General features: G+C 30.3%; 1 protein-coding gene across 1 annotated transcript; it reads left to right on the forward strand.

The window, feature by feature from the left end:
* Positions 1 to 256: 256 nt before the first annotated feature.
* Positions 257 to 7,106, forward strand: LOC131850904 (brain-specific homeobox protein homolog). The gene is made up of 5 exons (XM_059201300.1): positions 257 to 566; positions 2,009 to 2,116; positions 2,587 to 2,745; positions 6,464 to 6,516; positions 6,959 to 7,106. The coding sequence occupies exons 1-5, from the start codon at positions 257 to 259 to the stop codon at positions 7,076 to 7,078; spliced, it is 750 nt and encodes a 249-aa protein (XP_059057283.1). The 3' UTR covers positions 7,079 to 7,106.
* The last annotated feature ends 8,886 nt before the right edge of the window (positions 7,107 to 15,992 follow it).

The raw sequence follows: 15,992 nt of genomic DNA on the forward strand, positions 1-15,992 counted from the left end.
ACAAGTCTAGATTCGTTAACATGTGTAAAATAATGTAATCAGTGCTCTGATGTAATAAATTATTTGAATGTTAAAAAAGAAAACATTTTTAAAAGTTGCCTGTGGAAAGACATTCGACTTTTAAACTCTGTTTAAAATTTCTCTAAATGATTTTTAGATATAAAAATACAGATATCTGTTTTAATGTATAAGTGATAATACATACAAACTGTGAAATGTTTCAATAACTGTAGCTACATAAGAATTAAGAAAAGAAATGGAGCAACAGACTAGAAGTGAATCACCCCCGACCAGTAATCAGGAGCAAACGAAAACTTCTTTTTTAATCGAAGATATTTTATATCGGGGACAGCAAAGGAGTTTCAAGCAGCCAATATCTGATGCTCGGAGGCAATTCGAATATGAGAGACCGGAGCCGAAACCTTACTTTCCGATACCCAATGAAGTCAGGCCACATGCACCCAGAGAAGGCTCGTATTTACAGGTGGCAATGGGTGCATTGGGTGCCTATTTACACACTCCTAACACGTATAAAAGCGTGGAGGCCCCATATTTTTTATCCCAAGGTAAGTAACGCTGAACAAATAGTCATTAGATAAATATAGAAATATTTACTAAATTTACACCAGCATATTCAATATTAATATAACATATATGGAAGAAATTTATTTTGCTTTTTCTATAAATTTATTAAGTTTGATATAGGTACATATAAATATCTTTTTTTTTTATTTCTCTTTATTGTGTGTATTATATGTGTGAAGTGATTAAAAGAGACAGGAACTCAGTGAATTCTTCTAGCACAATACAATATTTCGTAATCATCATTCTGTGTATAATATAAGTGTACTTACAAAAATGTATTCATTGCATTAATATCAAACTTTCTGAATGACGCTGTGGATCTAGGATTATTTATTACAATATGTCTTTAAAAATAAGAACACAAGAATCATTATGTAGTTAATCGCATACAACTACCTAATACATATATGGATGGAATGTGTGTAAGATGATATGCAGCAATGGAGAGTAAGCTTAGATATGACGCCGGATAATTAAATAAAGGCAAACCAATGATGATTGTTATTGATATTATTAGAAATTAGAATTAGAACATTGTGTATAGCTTATAGATAGAACTAGATTTATTGTTTCTACGTTGTAGAGTAACTTTTTATACTTCTAAAATACACTCCTAATTTATTCGAACTTCAATGCATAGTTTGAAATATAATTTTAAAATTAATATAAATACAGTTGCAATGAAATAGAAAATGTTGGTATAAAAAACATATAAATCTTGTCTAGGATTATTGCATTTTAAACTGAAGCTTCTTATGCCATTGTTTCCGTAGAAGTACGCAACCTAGATATTACATTATGTAGACAAACTGATCTCTATGTTGTACTCATGTTGGTGAGCAGAATCGCAATTCCTTTCTAAGTTTTTCATTGCGTAACATAGAGAAAAACTCTGTACGCGTTAGCTACGCTAAACAAATAGTCGCATGTAATTTGTATAGGAACACTATACTGCGTACGCAACCGGGAGGTACACAGGTAATTTGAACAGAAGTTCTACATTGCGTAGCGCATATACAGAAACCGGTCTCTACGCCGTAGCACCAAAACTACAAGAGATTGTTTAGAGGACAATAGGTAGTAATTTTAAGAAAGTTTATGATTTTATTAACTGTAATAATAGGGAAACGTCTAGATTATGCAGTTTTCAAGAAATCTTTCTTCTTATTATTCTTTTTTATACCGACAGATAATAGGTTAAAAATTTATTTACGGTTTGTTACAATTAGGTGTATGTACTTTGGATATCAATAAATTAAGAATTTTAAAGAGCTATTGGAATGAGGTAGAATATAATTTTGTTATGATTTTTTAGACATAAAATCATTTTGATCATAATTATGCAGAGAATACATATACATATTAAGAACGTACATATAATGGTGCCAATAATACCTCCTAATATTGATCTATTTTCCGCTAGGCGTTCCGTACCACGCGTTGTTCACACCGTCGGAGTTGTCATTATCTGCTCTGAAGCACTGCCGACGGAGGAAGGCCAGGACTGTCTTCTCCGATCCTCAGCTGACGGGTAAGTATCTTATACGCACTACTAACTACTTAGTATACACTAGTAACTTAGATTCACTATATAGCTTTGTTTTATTTTGATTTCCATTTACCAATTTGACTTCGCATGATATATATATTCATAAATTTTTAATAGCATTGAATTCTGATTGATTCTAATAAAAGCAGTACTGTCTTTCTCCTTGCCAAATATTAATTGTATGTGAAATTTCATGATGATTGGTTGAACAGACAATTTATTCTCCATAATAGCAATAAGACAGAGGCTACGCGTGAATCTTAATAATATTGTTTGTTAATCTGCACTCCACATTTAGGACCTGTCAATACTTTAGTTTAGATGGTCAGTAACTAATGGAACATGGTGGATGGACATGTCAATTATTAAAATAGATATTGAACAGGTACCATTTACCTAACAATTAAAGAGTATAGTTTGTGTTTTGAAATTTTTTTTTTTTTATTACGCAGGTCTAGAGAAAAGATTTGAGTCTCAGCGATACTTGTCAACTCCGGAGCGCGTAGAGCTTGCGGGGGCGCTGAACTTGTCCGAGACCCAAGTGAAGACCTGGTTCCAGAACCGGCGAATGAAGCACAAAAAGCAAATGAGGAAGCAGCAACAACAGAGAGGTAAAATAAAATGTATAGATTTATTTATTATTTACTCGAAGAGTACTATCCAGGCGCCGCCGCCGTGTGCGTGTAATACAGCCTACGTCATTCCCTGGTAATATAATTCCTTTTTGAAAATCAACTAACATTTTTATAAATTGTTTTCTTCTGTTTTTGTATTAATTTAGTGTACATATAATAAATTACTGTTTTGTATGTCCTAGATGGACAGATTACAATCAGTACTGAACTATAATATAATCTACTACTATTTATGCCTAGATACTGGGTATACATCTTGTGGTATATGTATTTACGTATAAGTCTACGTACAATACATTTGTATTTTATATTGTAATGTATGCTTTAATTAATTATTTGTTTGTTTATCTGTCATTTTGTTTTCATTGTTATTTTTTTAAGCTACGCCTAAACGTTTAATTATTATTAATAATTGATGTGCTCCTTGTTTTTATTTCTATTGAAAGCGCTATATAAATATTTTTGTTTCATTCTACATATATACTATAATAAAGCCATCTGTACATTAAAGATAAATTTAAAAATATATTACTGGGGATTTTATTAACATTTTAAACCAAAATAAAGATTGTTAGACTTTTGTCTGTTTATCAGTGTATTTGTGCGTGCTAATATTTGAAACGGCGCGGTGTAACCAATTCGGGTGAGATTTTCACAAACCCATTGTGGGAAGTTTAATTTTTATTAGTATTTGTTTTCATTGGTTTTCTAACAAAAAGTTATATGTATACGAGCTCGCGAGCTTAGTTATAATAATATTATAATATATTACGCTAATTTTGTAGGATAATTTGTAGCAGAGGCGTCACGCTAAATCATAATTGTAATTAAATTTGAAAATATCTTGGTGGGAAGCCTCTTAATTAAATCTATTAAGAAATATACCACAGAAAATCTGTTCTGTTCAATATACATATCTACATTTTAAAAAGAACTTACATTAATTATGCTTAATACCCAATTTAATTACATACGAGCAAACGTAGGAGTTCTAATAAGTTCCACGTCGGCGTGGTTTACCTACGTAGTATCGCTAACTATAGATAATTAATGAAGCGAATTTGAAACTATTTGAAACTTGGCAGCATCTTGCCAGTTGTGGAACAATGTGAAGATTCTAAGTTTTCCCATGAATTTTCTCTACCTATAGAATACGTACAGATAGTATAACATATAACATATAAGAATAAGTAGGAGGAGGATAGTAATATAAAAATATAACTACACATATATAAACAATAATATTATTGAGGTTTTTCCAGAATACTTATAGCTACGTAAAAAACGTAGTGATTACTTGCTCAGTAACTCCACGTATTTCTAGTAACTAGTATCATGGTACTTAATTTATTATTTTATCTAAAGTGGCAAACCAAAGAGACAAACGTTTTTTTTTAAATACCATATATTATTAAGAAAATAAAAATCTCGCGAAATTAATTTAAAATTAGAATTGTAATCTTGTACCGTATATGGCTTTTTATATTAACTTAATTAATTGTTAATTTAAATAACGATCGCAGCTTAATAACGATATTAACAGTAACAGTTAATAAGCGTTATTACGAACCTAATCGTGATATATAATTTAGAGAGATCGTTTAATTAGAAACGCTTTTACCTTGTATTTATTATTGTATTACCTACTTAATATCATCAAATAATTTCTATTATTTTATATAGTCTGTTTTCTGGTATAGGCAATTGTACTATGACTGTTAAATAAGTTACGTTAATGAAGGTAGAGTTTAGTTTCAATTGTGCGGTACTTACTACCTAGCACATATTATGTGAACCGACGCGATTGAGTTAGTTTAGTTTAGTTTTCAGTGTTAAAGTTATCTGGAATATCCATTACGTTTATTTCTAGAAGCGATATTCATACAGATCTTTCTATTATAGTTTTCAAGATCTTTAGGGACGCAGGTTGAAATGTATAAAACTATCTTTCTTGTCTATTCTTAGGTAAATGTAATTCGAATGACACAATGGTATTGGCAGAATATAGGAAATTACTAATATCGATATTAAAAAAATAGTAATTTATGGTAGAAGAAAGTGTGAAAATTTTGGGTTGTACCTATATATTTCTTAAAATCGAAATACGAAAACATTAATATAAAAAAACTTGTTCATAATTTCACAACATTTTTAGGATAGAGGGTGGTTCACCACAAAAATGTTGTTTAGAAGAGTTAAAAATAGCTTGAACCTTATTCTCTGATCTACTAAATATATAGATATATTATCTGTTCCACTGTTTACGTGCGATAAGTTTAACAAACCACCCGACAGGTTACCTACTATATATACCACTTTCATATTTATAATATTTGTATGGATGGAGAGACCGATATAAACATGTCGAATAGTACGTACTCCTATATGCATAACCTATAATGAGAGGTAAATAAGGGGTAAACATGTTACGATTACTTGAGAAACGTGTTAAGTGAAAGATTTATCCGAAATGTCACAACAAATAGATTATGATGAATTTTGCCATCTCTACGTAGTACCTACATATGTAATTGTGAAAAATTTTAGCACCAGCGCAGCGCCCTGATAAAACAAAAAACTGTTGATGATAGGAAAATTATTAGGGCTATAGTAATAATGCAGCTATTGTTAATAAGTTAGTATTGGTAAATAGTTTAGTCTAAAACTGATGGATTTTTGGTGAAACGTTTCAAGCTATAGGGTTGGCTAATTGACAGCGAAACCTCAAAGGCGGGCAAATTAAATTTGGAATAGCACCGCTTTTGTGCCACAACTCAAGACGTTCGCAATAAGTTCATTATGGAGACAAGATGGCTGACGTCTTGGTCGCTATAGCAACGGGCCGTCTTGGCACATCCACATTACGAGTTTCGACGTTGATGCTATATCATGAAAGTTCAGTTTTGCATTATAACAGAATATGAAGACATTAGGGTGTTGATAGCAATATTTTATAAGGTAAAATCGACTTAATTTCGTTCCATTATGGGCCATAATTATAGGAAAGGGATCTAATTTAATAAGAGACTCGACGAGTTTTGTGACAATTTGTTGAGTTTCACTCTATGCATAAAAATGTCTTTTTTAAAGATATTATATAATACATAAGAAAAGATATAATACATATTTTTTCCATATTGTAGACTATCTTTAATTACATATTTTTAGTACTTATGTTAGTTTGATGTTGTTGTTGTTTTGTTAACCTTATTATTCCTGATTACATGTATGAAGCAGGACATAAAACTGTTACTTATAGATAAGTAGGTATTATTGTATGTGCAACATGTTCATTTACAATAACTACTATATTTTATATCTTAGTCTGCCAAGGAAGTAATGTCCAAACGTTTCTTTTACAGTACAATAGTATACGAAAAAGTTTGGGTTACAAAATCTCCATATACTCGTTGTAGGTATATTGAGATTTTGTAACGCAAACTTTTCACCGTAAACACTATTTTTCAAACATTTATTTTTTTTACTAAATATAACAAATATATAAACAATATCAAGTAAGTATAAAGAGTGATCGGATTTTCTAATGAGCATAGACCTGGAATCAGGACTGGTTAGAGTAATTCTTTCACTAAATAGGGTATTATATTACGTTAATGTATATAAAACTCTCAAAGTTATATGAACGTAGGTGAAACCATTATATTATAAAATTAAACTATAATTATGTTAACAGGAACAGCGGTTGATTTTTCCAAACAACTTCCGCAGCATTCGGAGTGCAGGAAGGTAGGATATTTTTTTTCTCTGTTTTGGCAGCTATATAAAAAAAACAAGATAATCAAACTATATCATAATGATATCTCAGCACACACACTGCGCATCTAGTGAACTAGATAAGCAGAGCTCGTATTATGGATACTGGACAACTGGTACAAACACACAGATACATTTTTTTGTAAACACATAATTAATATACATAGAAAAGACCCAGACAGATACAAACATTTATACTCATGAATACTGTTTGTACCATGCGAGGAATAGAACTCGCGACCGTCAGAGAAAAGGCAGTGTGCTGGACGACTATAACTTGTAGTACTATTTAATTACAAACCAAATTTCATTCGAATCTATTCAGAAGTACTAGCTTGAAAGAGTAAGATCGACAAGTACATTCATTCTTATCCATCTTTCAAAAAAATAATATAACTGTAATTTATGCCAACAGACGGACGAGTCCCGATTATCAACAACGCATACTTCAGACTCTGAAACAGAACACAGTGACAGCGATATCGATATCGTCGGAGAGCCCAATTATGCACAACACTATTCCGCGGACACTTAAAATTATTTATGAAAAAAAATAGTTCATGTATTTTTGAGTGAAATAGTAATCTAAGCATTAGTTTCTGTATAATTCAAGAATTCATTTTCAATATTTTCAAAGTACAATTTGTATTCTTGTTTATTGTATAGATTTTGCAATAAGTTTTGCAGTAGTTATGTACCGATATATCATTAATTATATTTATATTATTGAAAAGATACAAAAAACTGGACAATAAAATAACTTTTTTCATTCTTTAATAAATTTTGTTAACATTGGGAATATATGATTCTATCTACATGTATTAGGACCATAGTCTAAGTATAAACATTCATTTACATGGATAACTTTTTTATCAAAATAGAATAGAAATTACAAACAAACCATTCAATCTTTCCTCATAACATTTTAATTTTCTACTGAAGGATATAAAATTTATAAATGATAAATTACTGATTTATTTTAACAAACAAAAACAAATAGGTAGGTTAGTAATTTTGTTTATAGTTATTTTACCATGTGCAATAATAGAGTACTTTGTATATAAAATTAATGATATTTAAATGTTTCTGGTCGTTTGAAACTAGTCATAGTATCTAAGTTATAATATTTGTTTTTGAAATACGGTTTCTGTAAAACTCATTGTACATTCACTAATGTGTTTTATAGTGTCTCGACAAACCATAGAAATAGAAAGACAGTTAGAGGAACTGTTAAAACTGAACAACTTTCCCGTAAAGGCAATGTTTGAAATTCTTTTTTTAAGACAATTAAATTTATGATTTTCTTCTTGTTGTTTCATGAGTTGAGAATTTTACCGTTGCGACTACGACTAAACTTGTACAGGCAATATTTTTTAGTTCTTATAAATGAGATATGTATTGTAGATACTTAAAATATGAATTTCATTCATTTAAAAAATAATAAAGAATGTAAGTTTTTGTTATTTTTCCAAAAATATACAATGAATTTTGTTTAAAAACTATGGATTTCATGTAGGTCAGTAGAATGGATTTTAATAATTAATTTTCATGAATTTTACATGCTTACAAATAACACGATACAGGTAAAAAGCACCGCCTTAGGGGTGGAAGTCCATTTGTTTGCCCCGATATCAGCTTCGGAAGCAATAACTCCCGAGTATGTGTTTAAAGCCTCTTGCTAGGCACCTTGCTAAAACGAACTTTAAAAGGTTCATAAAAATAAACATGACTACTGACTACTACTAATGACGGTAATTATTATAATTAGTATTTTCTTTATGTTATAAATATTATCAAACGATGTCTAAATGTAATGTTATTTATTACCTTTTAATATTTATTTAATATATATAATATTATATTAAATTAAATTTATTTGACTTGATTTGTGGGTTTTCTAACTATTCATAGTGCAGTTGATTAGTTATAGATTGTATATATTTCGAGTAAACTTAAGTAAAATTAATAGCTCATTAAATATTAAGTAATTCTAGTCAAATAAGAATTGTACAAGGGACTGCTCTAGTCTCAAGAATATGGATGTAAATTGCGTCACAGTTTCCATTATACATAATAAAGGTAGTTATTTGAATGTTAGTTTAATTTAACAAATATCAAATCCGGTAACTGAGTGTCATGGTCGAATATATTATATATTATTCTATCCGTAGATACCTATGTTATTATTCAAAGTTCTTTAATAATTAAATTATGGTCGATGACATAAATGCTGTGTCAATAGTGAAAAAGTTTGAAATGACGTTTAAAGTTAATATTGTTCCTTGGCAACTGTAATAACATAATATACACAAACCCATCACCAAAAGGACTACTAAAGAATTTAATCAGCATCTCTATTATTATTTAATAATCAAATTATGGTCGATTCAAAAATACTGTGTGTCAATGGTCTTAAATTTTCTGACGACACTTAAAATCCTTTGCAACTCATAATAAATAATAACCAACCTCAAAAAAATTAGATAAAAAAGATTGTAATTATGATGTGACTTACAACATTAAAGAAATTAATCAGCCACCTTATAACATTTACTGCTTGATTAGCCACTGAATATATCCATTTTCAGTGTAATTTCTGTGGACGAGGATAAAGTCAAATGAAAAGATTTTAGTGGTGTACAGTTACATTCATTGTACTTATTTTCAGCTTCTGATGACAGCAATAATTTCATTACACATTTTACATTAAACTTCGAGAATCAGATCACGACATGCGTCTATAGCTTCGTACGCGGAACTCCTATAAAATTACTACAAAATACATATACTTATAATTAACAAATCCGTAGTTTTTATACTATAAACGCCAATTCTAAATCCAACAAAGGAAAAATTCAAATTCACAACATGGAATAGTCAACAAGTTTCAAGGGGGATTGCATGTAGATTGACGTAACGAGCCTAAATAGGGCCACTAGTTCCTATTACTAGTAATAGGCTTCCCCCATCAAAGATAAGGGTAAAGGTATGCAGCTGATTTGATATCTATATTACTAAACAATTACATACTAAGTTTCTGTTGGCTTCTATACTATATGTATGTTAATAATTCTGGACAAAAAGAAAGAAAAAATGCTGACATACATTCAGTTTTGGTAAAAATATCGTATATAATAATAATAATAATTATAATAAATTTTAGAAAAAATCAACTTAAGACTTTTCTAATATTTACTCCTAGGAGTTTCGTCAAAATTACTGAAATACTTCGAAATACTCCGAAAAGCCGTGGAATGACCGTCTGAAAAATGAAGAATAATATTTTTGGAACTGTGTTCTTCCTGCTTTAATATTCTAAGTTATTATCCGATCCGAATTATAAGTCCGATCGGTTGACCTTAGTAAGTTGTCTGCTGCTAAGATGCATGAGGATGAAGTTAGTTCAGATAGCTCGAAGTGGATGTCAAATTAATTACTAGATAACAATTGGGTCATTCACTAATAATCCCTTGCCCTGCTGTTTTCAAATTGTAGGTAAAGACAATTCTTTGACGCGCATGCTGAAATAGTACACTTGGATGGAAATGACCTCATTAGTAATGTGAACTAATTACTCCACCGCTACCAATGCACCAAGTCATGTTGACCTCCACGCTGTTCGCCCTGATAACCATCGTGATAAATTCCTGGTGAATTTGTCATCAGGGTCCAACTGACATGGTCATCCTATCATCCTCCACTGCCCCGTCAGCGTAAACCTTTAGCGCAGACAGGTATACAAATATTTTTCCAAATTCTCTTTCATTAAAAAAAACAGTACCTACTCTACAATGGCGACGATTAGTTGACATTCAATTTTACAAAATACGAAACATGACTACGCTCTCTAACAAAATTTACTCGGCGACGGTCGAGATAACTTTGTTACAGCGTTCACAGAATCACACGCACAATTTGCCACTAATTTGCCCATTGTGCGCCCCCGGCGAGTGCGTGTTATTGTTGTACTTATAATTGTTTGCTTTCTTACAAATCAAATTGTTCAATTTTGATTTATGGAAATTCTCACATTAATTGGAATAATAAATTAATAACAAGTTTCAGTTTATATAGTCTATGACATGCAAGAGAAGAAAAGGGGGTGTTATATTATAGTTTAGTTGCTACGAGTATCTATGTACAGTTATTATTATTTATGTAAGTGTATCTAGTTTAATATATGAATATTATTATGTACATAAATTTTAATTCATATAATATTTACTATTATTTTCCTTTATCATCATTATATATTTGTTACCTTTTAATTTTCTACTGTTCATGTCATTTTTCCTGCCTGTTCGATATTTCAATCCGTTTCCCTAAGGTTGCCTTGAAAAAATTGCTTTTAGCAATAAGGCCGCCTTATTGTAACGATACAGGTGTCCTTTGTTATATTGTTTATGCTTCTTCTTTATTGTATGTTGCAAATTAAGTATATTCTATCTATCTATCTATCTTAGTATTTATAGAAGCTGGCTTTCATTATCATTTTTCATCATGGGCGGTAGATAGACCTAAAACCTTACCTTGAAAGGTAGGCCTCGATATCTAATCTACATGAACCTATGGCTGCTTGATGATTTTAGTTTTATATTTTATTATATATTAGCGACCCATACTGGCTTCACACAGAACCACAAAGATGTGTTCTTTGAATTTCTCGACTCGTTCTATACTATAACACTTATATATAATATTATACATATAAACCTTCATGTTGAATCTTTTATTAAAAATTGCATTAATATCCGTAGCTTAATTTAAAAGGTATACGCGAAGAGACATCGGCGGCCACTTTGTTTTTTACTATGTAAAGAAGATGCTGTGCCTTTGTTTTTTTTACTCTTCTGAGAGTAAATAATTTTGTAGCAGTTTAAGTCTGGTTGAGTTCCAATAAAAGTAATAAAAGCTTTAGAGCGAATATCTGTCAAAAGGGCAGACGGTGTAATGGCTATATAGAATTACGATACGATTATATCTATGCGCAATACCTGTATAAAAGTGCACCACCCAGCGGGTTGTGAATAAGTTTATGCCAACATGAAACATTTTTCTAGATACCTATAATTTTTAAATAATCTTCTCTACTTTAAGTAAATTTTATTGTAGAATTTTGTGAAGATTAGGTTTAATAAAAGGAAGTCAAAAGGATATCTCATATAATTTTTTTTATGAAATATCTAAATGTTTTTTGTCTTTTATTTTATATACATAATCGAATCTAAGACGATGGTTACGTGTTATAATTATTTATTTCTATGTTTATTATTAAAATCTTTATTGATTATATATTTTATTATATTAAAATCAATATTTGACTTCTAATTATGGGGATTATTATTAAACAGCCGAATGTTTTTTTTTTTCATAATAACAACAGTATCAATAACCATAATAGATAGCTGTAGCTGTAGTATTCAGCGTCCATATTTTCAAGCGAACGAAAATTATTTTTAGAAAGGCCATTGTCTAAATTTTTTTTTATTTTTATTATGCGCAATATGGTATACATCCATCCATCCCATAATCAAATCACTTCAATATTATACCTATTCCTCCTGTGCCCAAATTAAAAGAGTTGTCATCGCCCTCACGATTCAATAGGGGTGCCAATCTTTTGTTGAAAAAGGGCTCACTAATATTATCACCTTTACAGCTTTGCAATAATGTTCAAAATGCAATGTTCAAATGTAGATGGCTAGTGGGCACGTAATTCAGAGTTATTGGGCCAGAAGCGTATCTCTTTGATCCACTTAGAGCTGGATTGAACGGTTTAAAGTTAAAGTACAATTAATTATATAAACCTCTTAGTAAATACTTTTAAGTGTCAATATATTTATTTAGGTTCGTGTAATCAATTCTTGTTATAATAATATCGCAATATTTACGTCATCCGTAAATATGAAGAAAATATATTTAATGTAAACTATTCCGCTTTCTGAAAAATATGCTATTTATACTACATGAAGGTCACTAAGCAATACTGGATCTGTTTTGTCAAAACCTGTAAAAACCTGTGTGTGTGTGTGTAAAGTGAAAATAAAGTTTTCTGAAAGACTTTGTCTGCACTAAATAATATAGGTATACGTATAATATGCAATACATACGTGTTATATCGGTATATAACTTAGCACCTCAAAATCTCATCTCCCTCGGTACAAATCTATATTACAAACTCCCTACTGTGATCTTTTTGATGATAACTTCAAAGACCCATAATGACGCCACTACATGTCGGCAAATTTAATAAAACTGAATAAATTCACCCCTCGGTGCCAAATAATAGACCTGTCAAAACTATTACACGACAAATTAAGTTTATTTGGGAAAATATTGTAAGGTATTAAATCCAATTTTGTTATTAAATGTTTGAGGCGATCGAAGTAGGGTGTATTTGTATGATATTTTAGTACAAGTTCTCCTGTTGTCTATAAATGCCTATTGTAGTTTGTGAAGATGTTTGCATGTGTTGATGTTTGTAAATCAAATGTACATATATTTACACGTAAATATATATCTTACTAATAGTATAAATATTAAACTTTGTGAGTATGGATCGATAGATGTTAGTTACTCTTTTACCCTTCACACAAAAACTACTGAACGGATTTTAATGAAAGTTTATAGTCTGGACATCAGAATAACACATTCGCTATAAATTTCACGGGCGGAGCCGCGGGCAGAGATAGTATTATATATTTGTATATAACTTACAACCTTTCTTGAACTATTCTGCGTCAAAATGGTACAGTTAAGCATCATTACAATAAAGGACACCCATAATAACGCAATAAAACTATCCATTAAAAGCGTTTATCGTCTCTACCCATCTACTAAAGCGCCAAATTGTCCCCCTGTTACGTACACTAAATGTCACCTCCCACGACAGTTTTTAACCTTTACAAGTTAATTGACTTACGACGGTGCAAGGTTAGTACTACCGATCAATCCTTTTACAAGTTTCCCAATCAAAAGAAGAAAAAAATCCCAACGATAAAATTGGAGTATTTTTAAAAGTTTATGAACGAGACAGCTATAGAGATTGCAGTATTCCTAATTTTAACAGAAATAATTAGTTGTTGTGGATATAAGCTGATCTAATATTAAGCAATTATTTTATCGAAAAGGATGCAATAAACTTATTAGGGCGTAATCATACCTACGTATTCATAAAAACTTCATAAAAACTGTAATGCTGAACCTTGAATAACTGATGTTTCTCATATATTATTACTAATTAGCTGTATCTCGCTGTGTGGATTTGCCTATTATTAATGATGATTTAAAATAAAAAATATTTAACACATTTTGTAATAAGTTTTCGGTAACATATTTTTCCATGTGATTAACTAATAAACATTATTATAGAAACGATTACATTTTTAATGAAAGGTAAGGTAGTAGGATACTAGAATAAGTAATTTTTTAGTTAGGTAGAAAATTATTTTAATTCCTTTAAGATTTTTGTATATAAATACAAATGATGATTAGATATAGGTTAGTATTTTAAAATGCCATTTCAGAAAACAAACGTATAAGTACTCTATGCTAAAAATGCGAAAAAAACCTTCTTTTAACTAGTAGCGTACCTCGACACCACTTTTACTTGTCAGGCGACAAAGAGAGGGCGTCTTGTAATCTGATAGTTTCTGAACGTACCTTGTAGGGTTGTCAAAAACAAAGAAATGAGCAGAAAAATAGCTTCCGTTTTATATGTTTTATCTATAGAAATTGCAAAAAAATTATGGCCTAGTTGATGGAAAATAGCAACCATAGATATCTATTTGGTGACGGTACATGGTTGTGTGTGATGTATTTTATTTTAATGCAGTGGAAATTAATAAAAACTTCATGTTAAATGGATTTTATTTTATCAAGACACTATTCGTATTTACAATGACTAATAACCATAGACAATGAAATATAGAGAGCATACCATAAAGTAAAACTCGATATGCTTTTAACTATATATCAGATTACAAATAGGTGGTAATATGTGGGTGTGATAAAATAATTAAAGGTTATATTCCAACAATATTTCATGCTTTTGTATCTTTGTATCTTTGTCTTCTATACAGCAGACTTTATACAAAATTTGCCTATGGATAATAATTTGTGGATTTTGTTTGAAATATCAATTCTACAGTCAGCTGTTAGGATTCAATTTAGAAAGTTATTTCGTCACACTACTAGTTATAGTTTAGCTTGGATTAATTCCTATTTATGATTAGTGTTTCCATTACTAAAGTTAGATTGGTATTAGATATAACTTATGACTTTGGGTTCAAAATTGGGTAAAAAACCAGGACGTTCTTACAATAAAACAGTTTCACGACGAATCAATTATCACAAGTGACAACCCTATTACAAGTTCCTTGTTACGGCGTGTCACTTCTTTCAAGTGACTCTTAGCGACTTACAGGAAGCTGTTAGAGAACAATGTAGGTAATATTTTTGTATTTAGGTTGTTCTTCTATTGGACTTTTTATACGAGAGTATAAAAACAATTTAGTAATAAAATTAAAGTTGTGTTCGAATTTCATTTATTATTTACCACTCCAAAGATACTTAATTTTCCAAAATCTGCCTCATTTAAGCCAATTTCCCGCGTTTTGTCGTCAACCAGTCCTTTACGTCAATTATCAAGTGATTATCCTACTCACCGCTAGATGTCGCGCATCGGATTACGCTCCTCTGGGACTTGTTAGTGTATACTGTTGCCCAGTATAATATGATCTGTCTAGTTCATTAAAACATATTGAAAGTCTTCTGAAACGACCAGATCATCATAAATTGAACGTAACAGATTAGTATATCATTAAAAAGTCTACGAAACATTACATAGTAGGTACAATGTATAGTAGACAAATCTTCTAAGTTTATACAATTATTTAAGGTTTTTAAAATTCAAACAAAATGATTGTTTTAGATACCTACACATGTTCTGAAAAATAATAAGAATATGACATCATGTTCCTAATAACGTTTACAGACTGCACATTATGTTTATTTTGTTCTTGAATAGGTATCTACAGTTATTTTTATTGTGACATCTGAAAGGATAGAGTTATACCTACTTACTTATTTGAAAATTATATTTTCCGGCTGTACTATTCATAAATTCATATTTTAATATTCTGTGAATTGTCTGAGTAATAAGTGGCATAATAGTACGATAGTATCTACGTATTGATAAAAATAATTGGGTTTACTGCATAACGATGTATATGACAATAATATGGTTTGATATGTATTTAAAAAATATAAATAACAGTTTGTATAAAGTAGTATTTGTGGGTAATTGTTTCAATTGCCAAACAGTTTGCATTTATTACCGTACGGAGGGATGATATTTTAGACATTCGGAGTGGATCCAAGAGTACCTATTGTATGAAGATGTGTTGATAATTGTTATCACTTTCCCTCGCATAGGCCATTAGTTGTTT

The sequence above is a fragment of the Achroia grisella genome, unplaced genomic scaffold (assembly GCF_030625045.1).
Source record: "Achroia grisella isolate CSIRO2021 unplaced genomic scaffold, CSIRO_AGI_Agris_v1 utg114, whole genome shotgun sequence".
NCBI lineage: Eukaryota > Metazoa > Arthropoda > Insecta > Lepidoptera > Pyralidae > Achroia > Achroia grisella.